The sequence below is a fragment of the Sminthopsis crassicaudata genome, chromosome 1 (assembly GCF_048593235.1).
Source record: "Sminthopsis crassicaudata isolate SCR6 chromosome 1, ASM4859323v1, whole genome shotgun sequence".
NCBI lineage: Eukaryota > Metazoa > Chordata > Mammalia > Dasyuromorphia > Dasyuridae > Sminthopsis > Sminthopsis crassicaudata.
The window spans coordinates 47240072-47259034 of NC_133617.1; the positions used below are offsets into that span (position 1 = coordinate 47240072).

The following is an 18963-nucleotide window of genomic DNA, read 5'->3' on the forward strand; positions in this document are numbered from 1 at the left end:
CTCATAAAAGCACTATGGAAATACATCACCTTTTTAATACAAAGATTGCTTCTGGATGGAAGGTCTTCTACTCTGAAAGTGTTCTCAGGACAAGTAATAGGCCAATACTCTTGCGTGAGGCCCTGAACACCATGACACCTATTTGAGAAATGACTGGCTGGTTTAGGTAAGGGATGAATCAGCTGACAGGGAGGTGAAATCAATTTCATTGGTCTACAAAAAGACAATTTGGGAATCCTGGACTTTATGGAAACTTCTTCTGGATGAAAGCCCAATCTTACCTGTATGCCCCAACTTTGCAGGATGGGGAGATGCTCCTGGTGGCTGTCAGCCTCTAACTCCAGGCAATTTGCTTTCTTCAAGGTATTACAGCAAAAACAAAACAAAACAAACAAAAAACAATCTCAGGGGTAAAGGGAGTTTTCTTGGGGAAATGGGGCTCTTTTGAGGGCAGTTTCTAATTCTTGTGATCTGACCTGACCTCAGTTTCCCAAACTATTCCCTTTCAGAAGCTGATAGAGACACCTCTTTCCTTCAGATGGGACTAGAATTGGTCTGAGTTGTTTCCAGGCCAGTCAGCTATTGAACATACAAATCAGGCAGCCGAGTTCAAATGACATTTTCTGTATAAGGGAAGTTAATTCATGTAAGAGCAATGTCATCCTACAGAACTCAGGAAGTCTTCCACCACTGCCAGATTTTCAGGGAAAAAAAAGAAAGAAAGAAAGAAAAAAGCCTTATAGGAGTGTTGGGAGCATCTTGACGAATCTGGAAAGGCTTCCTGAAAAGGGAAAGATCAGATTTACATTGTCCATCCCAAGTATCACCTTAAGAGTGAGCAACTCAACCAAGTCCTGTTTCTACTACCAGGAAAAGCTTAACTATCCTTTATGCCTAATCCCCTTCTCCATCAGCATTATCTTCCCCCCTCCCCACCAACCCCCTCTCTATGGGAGAGAAGGACTGGGCAGAGACAGACACTTTGGTATGGCAATCTTTATATCCACAACACAGAATAACCATGCACAAATCCAGGGATGCAGGGCTCTATTTACAAAGAACTTTGCACTGAACTGAACACAAGTGCCTTGGAGCAGAAAAAACATATATGAATGAACAGAAAGGTCTGCACTAGCTCTGGCTTTCCCATGCAGACTCAGCCCATTTGTGGCAGAGCAATTACTCAGCAATGTCCACTATTGACCAACCTAACTACATCCAGAAATTCGGCCTGTATCAGGAAAACTCCCTCTAGCTAGCTTAGACCCCTACCTGTACTTCTAGAGGATGGGTCTTGGGGGGAAGGAGTGAGGGGTTCTGGTCAGTCTCCCCCCCCCTCCACCACATATACTTCCTCTTAGCTGCTGTTAACTGGCTCAGGGCCTCTGATGGCTTGCCACATTGTCACTTCAAAGAAAAGCATCTTCCAGGACAGTCCATGAGCTAGGATACTAAATCCCTCATAACTCAGGGATATTTCGCAAGCCACATGACTCACATTTTCTGCCTTATGCCACACGTGTCAGAAATCTCTTCTCCCAGGCAATAACTTTCCCAACACCTACTTGCAAGTTAGCTGCCAAAGAAAGTCAGCAGGTAGCAGACTGAAGTATGCTACCAAAGTGGAATTGGGGATCAATAATGCCAAGGAAGAGGTGGGGAAAGGCCAACCCCAACCCTTAAGCAAAAGGCACCAGGTGGACCTAGGCCTGCTTGTCTTATGGCCAAGGCTAACAGAGACCCTACTCCTAACCTGGATCATCCAAAGAGATAATGAAAGAAGAGGCCAAAAAAATAAAAGGCCTTAATCTTCATCCCTAGACAAGAAACCAGATAGCAACAGCAGGGCCCTGAAAGACAGCTACCCAAGAGAGGGTAGCTAAGTCAATTCACACTGCCCTGGAAAGTGGCTTTAGTATGAAGGCCTCTAAGCTGGTGAAACTTGAGTAATTTAGTCAAAGAAGTCATAACTAAGAAGGTTTTCCAGAGACAGTCTTCCCTTTCAGTGACTCTGGCCCTGGTTTGAAAGAGATAACCTGTCAGGAACCTGATAGTGTCTTGAGAGGCCTGAATCCTGAATAACTTATTTGCCTGTGTTCCTCCCAGAAACACTACCCTTGCCATAGCCACAAGCCCATCTCTATCATCTTCTTAGAAAGTACATACAGAAAGACAGGTTGAAACTAAGCCCTAGTTTCAAAAGTTGCTCCTACCCAGGGCCAGCAGAAATTGATTCCTAGAGCCTTGGGGGGCCCTGGAATGTCACCAAGTTAAAATTTCTACCAATCCATACTAACAAGCTCCAGTCTCAGATCAAGCTTTGGGCCAGACAAAAATTGTTGAGAGCTGGAATAATTGCCTGCTATAAAGCTGAGAAGCAGTCAAGTGACTTTGAATGAGGGATATGGAATATACTGCCCTGACTTGAACTTTTAAGCAGGCCTGGAGCAGGGTACTTCAAAGAAAAGAAACAGCATCTCAGAGCCTGACTCCTTTCTCAAAGGAGGGGCAGTTTGTGACTCCAACAACATGAACGATTCTTGGGCAGCTCTTTCCCTCATCTCCCTTGATCAGAGATCATTTGCTTTCCTCCATGAAGAACAAACTCTCTTGTAAATTTACAAGACTAGCACATTAAAAGTAGCCCAGGGATGACAAGGAAAAGAAACTACATTAAGGAGCAAATGTAGTGCCTACTTTTAAGCCAATACAACTTAGCCAGCGGGACAGATACTAAGGCTCTGTCTCACCATTAAGGCCAATGAAAGTAGATTCACTGTAGGACAGATTCCCAAACCCAATGGACTCTCATCTATTCCAGCCACTTCAAAAGAGTAGCAACACTAGTGACCTCTGATACCCTGCACTTCATGAGAGGAAGAGACGACTTCTCTCCAGTCATGGAGCAACTGGTGCTCCAAAGCTGGCAACTGGCTGAAATTCAAGCCTAGGAGATTCATCAACGAAATTCTTCCCCGAAGGAGAGGAACAAGGTCAGAGCCCTGGATACCTTCCGGAGTCCATAGGACACACTCCTTGAAAGCTAAATATTCCAGAACAGCTAGTTCTCACTTGGCAAGGATCCTAGGACAACTCCAACAGGTTACCAACCAACCTTGGGAAGATGTCTTTTACATGCACAATCGGAGGAAAAAAACCCTCCAACTTATTACAAAAGCTAGCTTTCAAACAACACCTGAAATGTTAGCTCTATTTATCCCTGGTCACCCATTCAGGAGGTTTAAGTTGCACCACTAAGCACAAGCCAACTAAGATCCTAACTAGCAAAGGGGCTTGGATAGGGCGCCACACCCCAGGAAGAACCCCACAGCCAATGTGCTCAGAGGCACAGCTAAGCAGTCCTTCCTCAGCCGTTGACAGCTGGAGCAAGCTCACAGCCTGGCTGCACCATCACTAACTGATCTGACCTGCTAGAAAGTGGGAGTGTAATCAAGTTTCTTTTGTTGTTATTAGGAATGAGTAGTGGTCAAGATTGCTTGCTGAGGCTAGTGGGCATCAGGAAAAGTTTAACTGTTGCAAATAGCATCCTGGCACTGAGGAAATGAGACAAGGGGCGAAGGAACACAGTTGCATACAGGAAATAGAATTATACATTTTAGTAAAGGTCAAGAAAAATTATAGCCCGAGAGCCAATTGTCAAAGAATAAAAGGGTAAGGAAAAGGGTTGAGATGCTATGATTTGGCATAAATCTTACAAAATGTATAAAGAATCTATGTTTTTCTACAATAACAAAACCCAAAAATTCTAAGTGCAGTTATATACAAAACATGAGAATATTGCTTCCCTTGCAAATGGGTTTCAGGCAAGATGGCAAGTTGGAGAGGGAGCTGTGGGCAAAAAGATTAACAAGGGTCTGCACAGGCTGAAGCTGGTCAGGATTCTGGGACAGGAGGGACAGGCCACAAAGGAAGGGCCAGCACTTGCTAGATGCTCAGGTTGAAGAAGAGGATTCTTTCTTGTAGCTGACAAACCATTCCATCATTTCAGCCTGCCCTTGGGCTCCTGGATCTCCTCCTTGAGCCAAGAGGTTCCCAACAATCACTCTCCCTAGGACCAGACCCAAAGGCTAACCCTAAGTGAGGTGGAAACTCTGGGAAGCATGTCAACGGCCACCTCACCATGGGTCTTCAGCCACCAAATGAGAACCCCAATGCTCATCACAGGATCCCAATTGGACACAACAGGACATCTGAGGAAAAGATTTTTTCCCTCTTTAATTTCAGCACACCTCCTTCCTCCCTTCCCTGCTCCCCATGTTCCCCAGAGATCTAAGGATTTATGAAAAAGTTGGGCTAAATGCAAAAGCAAATCAGCGTAGGTATGTCTTTAGCCGTGATACATGAGGTCTTGGTTCCTCCTTCTCCTCCCAACAATTACTAGACAACCAAATGGCACTGCCCAGGGGAGCAGCCAAGGCTCACCCTCTGGGAGCCTGCACGACAAGGCTCGAAGTCAGCCCACTCCCCTGGGAGCCTGAAAGGGGGGTGATGCCTACAGTTAATGCTCAAAAAATGGACGGTGGGAAGGGGGGAAGAAACAAGGATGACAAAGAGTCACTGAATCACAGGAGTAACTGCAAAGACGTGCACACACGTTTCTAACTGAAGCACAGCGAGGTAAGGGCAGGCAGGGAAGGCGCCTCTGGGCATGGGTGGTCACAGATTCTGGCAGCACTGGAGTTTGTTGGATTTCTGTCCATCGGTGGTGGGGGGAACGCTGATGTCTACCACATTGTTGCCAGGAGATTCATCATGTGCAGAGCGGTCAGCAATCTGCTTCTGGGATACGATGCGGTAAATCTCTGTGGGCAAACAGATTTTGGGTTAGCAAAGCAGAAAAGGAACCTGCCAAGATCAGCAGAAAGATGCATAGGTCAAAGCTATATCCCATGCTGTACCTTTTGACTAGAAGAAACACACCAAGAAAAGAGCCCAGGACCACACAGAGAGGTGATCCTGCAGCTCTCTCCTTCCATCTACATAAAATCAAGCAGTCCCTAGCACAGAGTCATTAGGGGCCATTACTCCCAACCTTAACACCAATTTTCAGTAAAGATGGGATTCACACCCAGTTCCAACACACAAAACTTTCAGTCTTCCTTCATTTGTGCCTCAATTTTCCATCTGTGATATGGGCTTCTTGTTTCTGTTTTCTAGGGGACATAAGGTATTCATGCATTAACAGGTCAGATGCTTCTCATACATGCTTCAGATATATCATGCTAATTTAGCCCTGGGGAGGGAGGGAGAGGGAATAAAAGGACATATATGAAAGGAATCCAGTCACTTAACACACTGTTTGCCTTGGTTACCTCAACTATGAAATGGGGATAACAACACCAGCTATTTGGCAGGACGTTTTAAAAATTTTGTTTTGTTTATTTTTTTGAGATGGCTGAACCACAAAGCTATTAAATGTTTACTAAAAACAACAATTCCTTTCTCTGTGATCCTTCACACTAGGGGCTTCCTGGAGAGAGGGTAAGGATGGGGATGGGGCTAAACTTGGGACCCAAAGGTAACTCTGAACCAGTCTCACTCCTCTCCCAAGGACCAGCTCTGTCCACTTTGATCACATCTGTCCTTCCTATCTCTGGGGGAAGATAGCACAACTCTAATGGCAACAGGCCCTGATTACAGAATTCTACAGATATGACCTGTAATATGTAATATGACCTTCCTTGGCAATTAAAAAATGCTAAGCTGCATAACGAATTCTGGCATCCCAGAAGAGCAGTGAGTTTCAGGCAGTTAATAGTATAGTTGAAATGATTTTTGCTATATGTGAGATAAGGTACAAATTGCTGGGAAGACCACAGCCTCCATTCACTGAATCCTCAGCAAATCCAACTTCCAGCTGCTCTCAAGACTCCCACCAAACCTTAGCTTTTATTTTATTTTTTTAGTTTTTGCCTGAGTTTTTGCCGTGGGTAATCACTTATCTGCAAAAATATTTAAATGCATTAAAAAACTAATAGATATCATACTCAGGCATACTTCTGTTCTAATAGAGTATATCCTATTTCTCCTCTTGCCACTCTCCCAAGGAGAGCACATTCTATCAGCTGGAGTCACTTAGGCTTCAACTGTCAAATATAAACAGGAGAATCACCTGGATCTCAACGAGTGACATAGTGCGTCTACTGCTTTTGCAGAACATCATGCTTACTATGAGCATCTCCCTCCTTTCCTCACTTCCCAAACCTAATTTATCATAAGCATTCCCAATCTCAACTTCCTGGACCTAAATGTGTTCATGACATCCAAATCAGGGATGGCCAATGGTCTTACTAAAGTCTGTATACTGGTTTAATTTAACTAAAAATTTATGAGAAAACACTATCCCTGGCTGTATTTTATTGCTTTGTAGTGAGTCCCCACATAAAAAGTTACTATGACTGTCCCAGTCAGAGAAGCATTTCTAGGGATCTGATTTAAGCAGCTGGAGAATTGTGAACAAAGACGTAAAACCTCTAAAGGGAGTCTTCTTCCAACCAATTTGTTGCTAGTTCTCTCAAATCCAAATACTCAATAAGGATGAGAAAGTGGGGTAAAGAGGAGTAGAGAAAAGATGGGGAAATTCCAAACAATTAAACAAGTGCTATTTCTACATATAATAATGAGACATTTTTAAAAAAGCAGTAATATCTCTGGATAATCCAGCAATTTGAACTTTTTTCCTTGTCAAAAGGATTTTTATAGCTTAAAATCCTAAAACTTTAAATCATTTAAAATCTAAAATAAACTTTCATCGGGGCAGCTAAGTGGTGCAGTGGATAGAACACCAGCCCTGAAGTCAGGAGGACCTGAATTCAAATCTGGTCTCAGACACTTAACACTTCCTAGCTGTGTGACCCTGGGCAAGCCACTTAACCCCAGCCTCAGGAAATGAAATAAATAAATAAATAAATAAATAAATGAACGAATGAATGAATGGACAAATAAATAAATAAATAAACTTTCATCAAATATAAACATTGGAGCTTTATTTTTGAAATAAGCTTTTAAGCCTGGAAATAGGAGTAGACAAGCTATTACCCCAAATTGTTGTTTGGTATCTGACTTCTTCTGGCCCCATTTGGGGTTTTCTTGGCAAAGATCCTGGAGTGGTTTGTCATTTCCTTCTGCAACTCATTTTACAGATGAGGAAATTGAGGCAAACAGGGTGAAGTGACTTGCTCAGGCCAATCTGAACTCAGGTTTTCCTGACTCTAAATCTAGCAACTCTTTATTCACTGTGCCACCTCACCTCCCAGATTTCTCCAGGAAGATGTTTTTTTCTAAAATTACCACATTATCCCAGCATTTTTTTCTTTCTTTTCATTTTCCTTCCAGTCTTTTCTCTCTTCCATTCTCTCTCTCCACACTGACCGTAATGCAGTAATAGGATATTTCCTATTACAGAAATTCCAAGAAAATCAGAGCTGGAGGAAAGCTTTAAAAACCACCTACTTCACATGTATACATATATTGTATTTAATTTATACTTTAACATATTGAACATGTATTGGTCAACCTCCCATGGGGAGGAGGGGAAAAATTAGAACAAAAGGTTTGGCAATTGTCAATGTTGTGAAATTACCCATGCATATAACTGGTAAATAAAAACTATTTTAAAAATAAATTAATTAAAAAACAAAACATAACAAAAACAAAAAAACCCCCCCACCTACTTCAAACCCATACTTTATATAAAAAGAAACCAAAGAAAAGAAATTTCCCTTAGGTCACTTGAAGGCCTGGGGCATATCTAGGACTAGAAATCAGGTCTCCTGACTCTCCACGCATAGCTCTTCCAAACTTGCAAAGCTGTTAGTAACTAAAATTTTATGTTCTTGATGCATTGTTGGTGGAGGTGTGAAATGATCCAATTCTGGAGAAAAATTTGGAACTATAAAACTATGGATACCCTTTGATCTAATAGTGTCTCTTCTAGGTCTATATCCCAAGGACATCATAAAAAAAGGAAAAAGTACCCATATATGCAAAAATGTTTATAGCAATTTTTGTGATGACAAAGAATTAAAAACTGAGTGGACATCCATTAATTGGGGAATAGCTGAACAACTTAGTAGTGTATGAATGTAATGGAATACTATTGTTATATAAGAAATGATCAAGAAGATTTCAGTAAAACCTGTGAAGACTTAAATGAACTGATACTGACTGAAATGAGCAGAACCAGAGGAACATTGTACACAGTAACAGTGACTCTGTATGATAACCAACTTTGATAGATTTAGCTCTTTCCAGCAATACTATGATCTAAGATAATTCCAAAAGACTCATGAGAGAAAATGTTACCAAAGAACTATAATCTGAATGTAGAACAAAGCATACTTTTTCACTTTTTTTGTTTTTTCTTCCTTGTAATTTTTCGCTTTTATTCTGATTTTTCTTTTACAACATGATAATGTGGAAATGTTTAATATAATTGAACATGTATAATCTATATTAGATTGCTGCTGTTTTGGGGAGGGGCATTCAAAATCTTATAAGTGAATAATGAAAACTATCCCAACATATAATTGGAAAAAAAAAAAGAGTAAATTAAATAAATAAAAAGGAAAAGGCCTAATGTTCTTGAGTCTTATGTACATTGCTGAGTAAATGAGTTACTGAATAAAAAATACTGGATAAGCAGAAGGGGCTATCGAGAATATATGAGCCACTCAAAATTTCTGCTACTAAAATCACTAAACTGCTTCTTGGACTCCTGCTTCAGGCCAAAGTTTAATCAGCCCTGTCATGCCCATGCCATACCCACCCCAGGTCAAGACACCGCTCACCTGTGAGAATGTTCTTAAAGGCTTCTTCCACATTGGTTGAATCCAAGGCTGACGTTTCAATAAAAGACAAATTGTTTTTCTCTGAAACAAAGAGAAGGTAATTCTAATTAGTGTGTGGACCCTAATATCCTCCCTTCTTTACCATAACTCCTTAGTGAATTACAGTTGAGTTTTACACTCTCCCTTCCTATCAATCCTGCCCTCCCACCCCAATCTTGGCATGTTCACAACATGATGGTCAGAAATCACAAACTGGGCCCACTACAAATTAATGTTATATAATCTCACCCAAGTCCTCATTATTACAAGGCAATGCATTTCTATCTTACCAAACAATTTGTTATCCCACTCACAATCATGGCTATTCCAAACACTATCCTTCCAGAGCACTACTTTTGCCCCATCCTCTCATCTGAGGACCTTGACTCATACTTTCCTGAAAGTATATTTTTCCTGAAAAAATTAAGGCCGTTTGTTAAGAAATCCCTTTTTCCCCTTCCTCTTTATTTCACATCATTTAGATATCTCCTTTGCTTTCCATTATCTGTGTCTCACACCAGGAAGTGGACTTTCTCCTTGCTAAAGCAATCCCCTTTTACATGCGCCCTTGACTTCATCACCTCCTATTTTCTCCAGTAGATTATTCACTCTATCATCTCCACTTTCTCTACAATATTCAATCTCCATCTACTGGCTCTTGCCCTGCTGCCTGCAAACATGCATATGTCTTCCCATCCTTAAAAACCTCTCACTTGATGCTATGAGAGCTACTGTCCTATAATTCTCTTCATCTTCTCCAATAAATTTCTTGAGAAAGCTGTCTATACTAGTTGCTTCTACTCATTTACTTTTAAAAAATTTTGCAATCTGGCTTTCCATCTTATCATTCAATTGAAATTGCTCTCTCCAAAGTTACCAATGATCATTTAATTGCCAAAACTTCTTCTAATCACCTTTTCTCAATCTGAAAACTTCCTTTACTTAGCCACAGCAGTAATGCACTGCTGATCACCCTCTCTTTCCCATCCAGATTTTCAGTGTACTGCTCTTTCCTAGGTCTCCCACCATCTAATAGTTTCTTTTCATCTTCCTTACTGCAACTTCCTTCTCCAGGACATTCCCACTAACCACAGGTGTCTCCAAAGGGTCTGTCCTAACTTTCTTCTATTCTCCCTCTTTATTTTCTTGCTTGGTGATTTTATAAAGCTTCTATGGGTTCAAATGACTTCTAAACTTGGTTCTCTGTTATCACAACTCTCTTTTGAACATTTCAAACTGAACATCTTGAAAAACTCATTATCTTTCTCCCAAATCTTCCTCCCTTCTCCTAGCTTTCCTCTTACTTTGTAAGAAACTACTATAAGTGAACCAGGCTTCCAATCTCAGTGTCATTCCATCCTCAACTCACTTCTCATCCAATTTGTTGTCTTATTTCTATCTTTACAACATTAAAAAAAATATATACACAACTTCATTCACAAAGTCCTTACTCCAGTACAGGTTTACATGTAGATAAAAGCATCTTACACTCATCTCATTACATTATCTCGGGAGACACCTGGGAGGTGAGTACTAGATATTATTCCCAATTTATAGTTAAAAAAATGTTTCAGGTTTAACATGTATTGGTTACTTGCCATCTAGGGAAGACAATGAGGGTAAGGAAAGGAGAAGAAAAAATTTGGAGCACAAGGTTTTGCAAGGGTGAATGTAGAAAACTATCTATTCCTGTGTTTTGAAGACAAAAAAGCTTTATTAAAAAAGAAAAGGAAAAAATATAGGTTTAACTGACTTTGTCTAAGGTATCCAAGTGGTAAGTCTCCAAGGTAGGACTTGACTCTAAGTCTATTCTGCCAAGAAAAATGTCCCCAAAAAGATTATCAAATCTCTCCAAGTTGGATTTTTTCCCCCTAAATAAACTCCATCACTTCCAAGTATAAAGCTTACACATGCGTTTGAATGCAATACAAGGGTGCAAATCCTTCTCTATTCACATTTCAGGGATTGCAATTTAACTAAAGACTCATTTTTACTACCATGTTCCCCCAAATATTTCCTGAAAACTTTGGACAACTCTACCCAATTCTGCTTAGCTTCATCTGTACATATCCCATAAAATCCTTGTCTTCTTGCTGAACTTGGCATTTTTTCCTTATTGTCACCACCAGTCATTGTCATAAGTACATCTCCAGATAGAATGGTTACAGTTTCTTCTGCCAGTACATCTCCAGATAGAATGGTTACAGTTTCTTCTGCCAAAGGCCCATGTGTTCCATGAATGTCATATTTATATATGGCTCAAAACTTTCCCCAGAATTTTGTCAGTTTTTCAGTTTCTACACTGACCAATGATCCTGAGGTTAAGTGCGGAAAGTGAAAAGCTTAGATCTAGATTCTTCCTTTTTTCCCTCATTTTCTCTCTTTTTGCAATCTTAGCACTCATTCCCAGGACCTTTACTCTTTTGTAATCTTGCCCTTTTATAACATATTTTCCTTTCTTCAGCGAGCCCACTCCAAAACAGCCAAACTTCCTTCTTTTCCTCCCTGGCTTTGGATGACTTAAGTTTGGAGCTTCCTCCTTTTCATTACCTCAGTTTTTCCTCTACTTCTAGTCAGGTTGTCCTTCTTGTCTTGAAGCCTTTTTTAATGCATACCTCTCTCTTCCTCTACTTACTTCTGGGTCAGATTGTAAATGTTTGTTGGCTGACTTACTAATTGACCCTGAAATCCCTGTATACTGTGTTTACTTTTATTTTTTTTTATTATAGCTTTTTATTTACAAGATATATGCATAGGTAATTTTTTGACATTAACAATTGCAAAATCTTTTGTTCCAACTTTTCCCCTCCTTCCCCTCACCCCTTCTACACACACACACACACACACACAAAAAAAAAAAAGAATTGGACTTTGAAATAGTGTTCAATTAGCCTGTGAAGGAAATCAAAAATGCAGGCAGACAAAAAATAGAGAGATTGGGAATTCTATGTAATGGTTCAGTCATCTCCCAGAGTTCTTTCCCTGCGTGTAGCTGGTTCTGTGTTTACTTTTAGAATCCCCAAAATCTATAGGGCTCTCTCTTCCTCTGTGAATATAGGAGCTTCCAATGTATGTGAATTTATATGTGTCAATATACACATGCATTTATGGCAATACATAAATGTATTTGGAAAGGCAATCTGGCACAGTGAACAGTCTCAGAATTTGGAAAACCTAAATTCAAGTCCTATTGTACACATGTATTAGATGCATCACCCAAGCTATGTCCCTTAATTTCTGTGCCCTAGACAAATCTTTAATATTACAAGTTACAGAACATGACTGATCTGCATTAGTGGAAGGAGTTCCTCATACCAATGAAATCTTAGGCCCGGTTAATTTTATTATTATTATATATGTGATTATAGTTTTCAAGGAACAGCCATCCTTTCCAAGTCCTCCTAGATTGAATGACTTCTTATATCCTGAGATCCCAAAGTTCTGTCAGTGAATGAGAAGGTCTGGCAGCTCTCAACCAAAGTGAAGAAGCTCCCATGCTAGGCCCCAAGGACTGCACAGGGCTGTGGGGTGAGGACCAGAGGTATAGAAGGATTAAATACCAACTTGACCACAGAGTGATGAAATTTTCAATCATATCAATTTTGTAACACTAAGTCCTGAAGAGGTTTTGACTTGCATCAATATGCAACACCGAAGTAAGCATAAGTAAATATGTATGTATCTATGTTGTAAAATGAGGCTCATCAATGTACAATTTATAAATATTATACAGAGAGCTCCACTATATAATAAAATTATGTGGGAAATAGGAATCTGTAAGATGAATACATAAGCCAAGTAGTCCTCAATATGGAAATCTTTGCTTGACAAAAAAAAAAACAATTACAGCTCTTTAGTTGATAGGAGTTTTGTCCAAGTCCACACATATAAGGAAATCTGAACATGGGGCCAAAATTCATAAGATATGTACAAACTCAGAACTTAGGGAAAATGGGTAATGAGGTTCCTGCTCTGGAAGCTGAATGCAATTCTACCAAATTCACTAATAAAAACACTACTAGCCAATCAACAGAAAACAAAATGGATGTGAAAACAGGATTTAGTTTATAAAGAATTATTTAAAACTGTGTCAAGAAAGGCACAGATTTACAAGACTGAAGAATGAAAAAGTAAAACGAAGGTCGGACTTGTCAACATGTAGAGGCTGATACCTTTACATCAAAATTTAACGCAGAGCTCATATGACTCCACATGCACATACTTAATTGGGTTTTTCCACTGAAAAGTCTATTGAAAAAGCTTCTGGTTTTGCCTTTACTATCCCTAGCAGATAGAATTCTTCTAGGTAAAGGGAAAACTTTTTCTTTTAATGAAGCATCTCATAAATAGACCAGTTTTACCACCTTTCATATCATAGAAAAATAGAAAAGGAAGATTCCAAAACACAACAAGATATAGTAGAAAGAGGACTGTACCAGAGATGGAAGGGTCTGGATTTGATTTCAGCCCACTTCTACCAGCTCTGGGATTTCAGATAAGTCACAACTCTATAAACACTGGTTTTCTTATACATAAAATAAGAATAATTATAATTGTGTTACCTACCCTCATAGGATTATTGTGAGGAAAGTGCTTTACTTCAAACATTCTAGACCAAAGAATCAGGGTATAATAAATTCCATGATGGCAGGAACTGAGTTACATTTAATCTTTCCATTCAAATACCTAGTATAAGGTCTCGCATACCAGCTAGAGATAAAGGAATTATTTGTGGAAATGAATCTTAGGCACTGAACTCAATCCCAGGCCTGGGCACAGAAAACTCCCAGATTCAAGTTCCCCATCCACCTTGTGGAGTACCCCCAGATCAAAGTTGCCTACCTGCGAATGCCCGGGCCTCATCAGTGGGCACAGCACGGAGATGGCGTAGGTCACTCTTGTTCCCCACCAGCATGATGACAATGTTGTTGTCAGCATGGTCACGGAGTTCTTTCAGCCAGCGTTCCACATTCTCATATGTCAGGTGCTTGGCAATGTCATAGACCAACAGGGCTCCTACAGCCCCTCGGTAGTACCTGAGAAAAGATTAATAGGACCTTAATTTGACCATGTAATCACACCACCGCCTATCCCAGTCTGACTTTGCTTCAAGCTAAATTCTAGTACCATGTGTTCTTTACAAAACAGAGATTAAAATAAACCCAGAAATGGGGCCAGGACTACCTTATCAAGGGTTATCTGAAGTCAATGATCACAGAGCTCCAGATATGACTCATAAGAGTAAGGCATTTTTCATGTTTCCTGGTACCATTCTACCAAGGTCCCTAGAATCTTCACCCACCCTAGACTACTCCTTTTGATAAATATACCATACCCTAATGTTATTTTCTCCCACATGGAAATGAACTCAATAAGCCATGTACAGAATCACAGAATCCGAGTTGAATATGACTTCAGAGGTTATCAGTTGGTCTAGCCCAATACAGACCTGAAAAGAAATCTCAACTGCAGCCTTAATCTGAGAGTTGGGAACACCAAGTTCTATCCTAGCTTTAACCCCTGCCTTACTATCTGTCCTGTCCTCCCTCTGTTGGCTTCAATTTCTGCTCACTCAGCCTCTACCTAAAGGTTATTTACTGAAGGAGAATGCACTCCTAACCCTCTCCAGTGATCCCTACTTCCGTGGAGGGTACTACTACTCTTTCTGTCACTTGGGATTCTTCCTTCCCTTCATATTTAATCCTTTACCAAATCCAGTCATTTCTCATATCTGTCACTCTTCTTCACTCACACAACCCTCATATGGTCATGGTCTATAGCAATTGCTTTACAACTGCTCCCTGCCTCTAGTCTTTCTCTTTTCCAATCCTTCCTTCCCACAAATTATCAAATTGGTATTCCTAAAACACAGAATAGATTTGCTCAAGAAAGTTAAATATTCCCCATTCTCCTTGGAATCCCCCTTTTTTGGGGCTGCTGAAGACCTTCCCAATCTTGTTCTAACCTAATATTCTGGACTGATTTCACATTACTATTCCTTTTTTTTTCTTTGCAAGGCAATTGGGGTTAAGTGACTTGCCCAGGGTCACACAGCTAGGAAGTGTTAAGTGTCTGAAGCCAAATTTGAACTCAGATCCTCCTGACTTCAGGGCTGGTGCTGTATCCATTGTACCACCTAACTGCCCCCTATAACTTCTTTCAAAGCACAATTCAGGTGCTGAGTGTGAATGTGAAGTCTTTTCTAAATTCTAAACTTAGTTTGGTCTTCTTTATCCATGGAAATTATATTTACTTTGCATATATTTGGAATGCCCTTATTCCCTTCCATCCCATTTCAAAAATGATTAGCCATATGCTCAGTTTACAGGGAATCACAGGTCTCGTGGCTAATGCGGGACTTACTCCATGTCCCCTCAGTTCACCTAATAGTCCTCCAAGTCTCCTGACTCACTGACCCATTTATAGCTGGGTAAAGGAATGGATCCCTCCCAATCTGGGGAACTGGCATTTACATATGAAATCATTGAAGCTCAAGTCACAGTGTAGATCTGTTATCTTCAACACCAACATAGCATTGCAGTGTGTGCAGGGGTCTCAAAGCCTGCTTCCAAAAGTCCCAGTTTCATCCACATTTTATGAGTCACTTACCTTCTTTTCTAAGCTTCAAGTGTCTACATCTAAAAAATAGAGAAAACATGATCCACTATGTCTATGTTATAAAAGCCATTAGGATTAAAAAAAAAAAACAACAAAAAAACATTTTGTAACTCTTAAGGAACTATTCAGATGTACAACAATAACAATAATGATGGCAATGAGATTAAATGACACTTCCTTGCCTAACAGCTGCATTCTGAAAAGGCAAGAATTTCAACAATATCAGGTCAGTCTTTCACTCTTGTAGAAGACAGAGGTATTAAGGATAGGGTCCTCTTATAGGACAGGGATCTTAAAAGATAGGGTCTAGACTTTCATTTAGAGTGTTCCCTTTTACCAAAGTTTATCTAATAAGTAGTCACTGATAAAGATATTTGCTAGGTTTATTTACAGGTTAAAGGAAAGAAACAAAGACCAACTATGTCTATGTGGTTTGGAAAGGCTTGAAGATATCGAGAAGGAAAATAGGGGTAGCTTTGTTATCAGAAAAACTTCAATGAATAAGTAAGCCAACATGTTATGCACCTTTACAAATTATAGTTTACAGATTATATCATACAGTAACAATATATTCTGAGTGCCAGAGAGAATTCTAGGACTTGTTAGTCCTTCCAAATTCTTGCAGTAGACTATAGGCTGATTTAGGACTGAATGCACTTAAATTTATCCACATCTCTGAGGACAATACTTGTCATAATGATACAAATCATTAGTCTCTTACTCTAGCAGTGATTCTCTCAAAATTTTGATGCAATGTTTTGCTTCAGGAGAATTCTGGGAAGATGACACAGTAGGTCAGAAAATTCCAAGCTCTCCAGAGTTCTTCTACAACTGACACAAAATTGAAACTCAGGGCAAACAAAAGAGCTGCTAAAAACAAATAGGAGTCCAGGCAAAATTATGGTCTTCTTGGGATAATCCGAGATCTGAAGAAAGCTTCTAAGATGGAGGTTTGGCACAGGTAAAGTGTTCATTCACATATCATACATGTAAGTGAATGAGAGATTAAGGAAAAACTTAATGGATGCCCATCAATTGGAGAATGGCTGAATAAATTGTGATATATGAAGATTATAGAATATTATTGTTCTGTAAGAAATGACCAACAGGATGATTTCAGAAAGGCCTGGAGAGACTTACAGGAACTGATGCTGAGTGAAATGAGCAGGACCAAGAGATCATTATATACTTCAACAACAATACTATATGATGATCAATTCTGATGGACGTGGCCCTCTTCAACAATGAGATGAACCAAATCAGTTCCAATAGAGCAGTAATGAACTGAACCAGCTACACCCAGCAAAAGAACTCTGGGAGATGACTATGAACCACTACATAGAATTCCCAATCCCTCTATTTTTGTCTGCCTGCATTTCTGATTTCCTTCACAGGCTAATTGTACACTATTTCAAAGTCCGATTCTTTTTGTTCAGCAAGGCAACTGTTTGGACATGTATCCATATATTGTATTTAATTTATACTTTAACATATTTAACATGTATTGGTCAACCTGCCATTGGCGGGGGAGGGGGGGGATTAGAACAAAAAGTTCGGCAATTGTCAATGTTGTAAAATTACCCATGCATATATCTTGTAAATAAAAACTATTCTTAAAAAAAAAAAAAAAAAAAAAACCTTAAAAAAAAATAAAACTATGAAAAGAAGGTAAATCAACTAAAAAAGGAGATCCAGAGTTTTATAGAAGAAAATGACTCTGAAAATTAGAAATAGACAAGGGGAAACCAGTAAAGTTGTATAAAATAAAATATAAAGAATGAAAAAATTGAAGAGAATGTGAGACGTCTCATAAAAAAAAAAAAAAATAAAAGAACTAGGAAACAGACCAAGAGAAAAACACGAGAATTGGTCTATGATCAAAAAAAAAAAACAAACAAACAAAAAAAAAAAACAAAAACAAAAAAAACAGAAAAAGAAACTTCTGCAGTGTTAGAACAAGAAGGAAAAATAGAAATGGAAAACACCCACCAATTATTACCCAAAAGAGATTATAAGGAAAACCTACAGGTACATTGCTGTATTATATCGAAACCCACAGATTAAAGAAAAAATTTTATGAGAAGCAACAACAACAAAATTCAAATATGAACTGGGTTGCATCTGAAAATACCATCTCCAATAAAATTAGCTATAATTCTGGAAAAAAAAAAAAAGACATTCAATGAATTGCCATATTTTCAGAATTTTGTTGCAAAAAAAATTGAATTCAATAGAAAATTTGAAATATAAGACACAATGAGAAACATTATAGTCCTCGGTAGACAGAGCTTTCCAAGTATCCTCTTTCTAGAAATGTGTCATAAGGTCCCTAGTCCAGGTCTTTATCTTCACTCAGGAACACTAGCAAGGGATTCTTTATCTACAATAGAAGAGAAGATAAACAAGTACGAGAAAAGATTTTTACATTTTGGAATAGACAGAATCTAGATAATGAATTATAATGGTAACGAATGTGAAATTAGGTTTAAAAAAATTGAGCTGCAAAAAAATGCATGATGGAACAGTATAGCCAAACAATAAAGAAAGGGCAGTTTTACTGGATTATAAATTCAATTTGAGCCCAAAGTGCTATTTAACATTGTCTACCAAAACAGAAGTGATCTTAGGCTGAATTAGAAGATCTACAATGTTCAAATCAAAGATCACAGTTCTACTATACTACATAAATATCCATCTCAAGATAGGACATATAACAGAATTAAATAGAAAAGGACAATAAGGCTAAGGAAAGGACACTGCTACAGGAAGATTAAAGAAGGCAACGACACAATCCTGATCTTCAATTATCTGATAGAATATCATGGGCAAAGAAGACACAACTAGGACCACTGGTGAGAATAAAGCAGAGGAAATATGAGGAAATAAACTTCAGCTTAATATGAAGAAAAGCCTTCTAACAAGGAAAACTAGTCCCTAACAGAACAGATGCATTGTAAGGCCCAACTAGAGGTATTCCAGCAGGAGCTGGACCTGTCAGGAGTACTACTGGAGTACTGCATAGGGAATTCCTACATTGGGTGGGTGGATTAGGTATAATCTGGGGCTTCTGACCTTTGACAAAGTCCTGTTTTGTGCAATGGCAACAAAAGTAAGAGAATCCATTCTTCTCATTTCTCACCAAAAGTAAGCCAAGTATAAATATAAAAAAGTAAAGGAATCTAGTAGCACTCAGAAAATCGGTAAAAGTATGACCCAATTTCTTCCGATCATGAATCAGAAAATAGGCAGGCAGAAACACATCTGAAGCTTATCTCCTCTGGATGCCGAGGAGGCAATCCTCATCCTGTGGGAGGCAGGAGACCATTTCTGAAAACCTTTTATCTCTTTTTCCTCTAGGAACTCTTCTAACAGTCTGTATCATTCTTATGGTCCTTGGATCACATTCTGCCTTACAAGGTTACTTAGTATAGACCTTATCTCCCTTTCTAGATATTATAGTAAAAATGTCTTGGTGCTGAAGGCCACCTTCCATGTA

The 18963-nt window shown here is 39.2% G+C and overlaps 1 protein-coding gene across 2 annotated transcripts in view; it reads right to left on the reverse strand.

Moving 5' to 3' along the window:
* Nucleotides 1-3602: 3602 nt before the first annotated feature.
* RAB11B (RAB11B, member RAS oncogene family) overlaps nucleotides 3603-18963 on the reverse strand; it is a 35239-nt gene continuing 19878 nt past the window's right edge. For both annotated transcript variants that reach the window (XM_074301380.1, XM_074301390.1), the window contains 3 exons: nucleotides 13692-13885; nucleotides 8811-8891; nucleotides 3603-4823 (listed from right to left, as the gene is read on the reverse strand). In XM_074301380.1, the coding sequence (XP_074157481.1) occupies nucleotides 4678-4823; nucleotides 8811-8891; nucleotides 13692-13885 (421 nt within the window). In that variant the 3' untranslated portion in view covers nucleotides 3603-4677. The remainder of the gene's footprint in view (nucleotides 4824-8810; nucleotides 8892-13691; nucleotides 13886-18963) is intronic.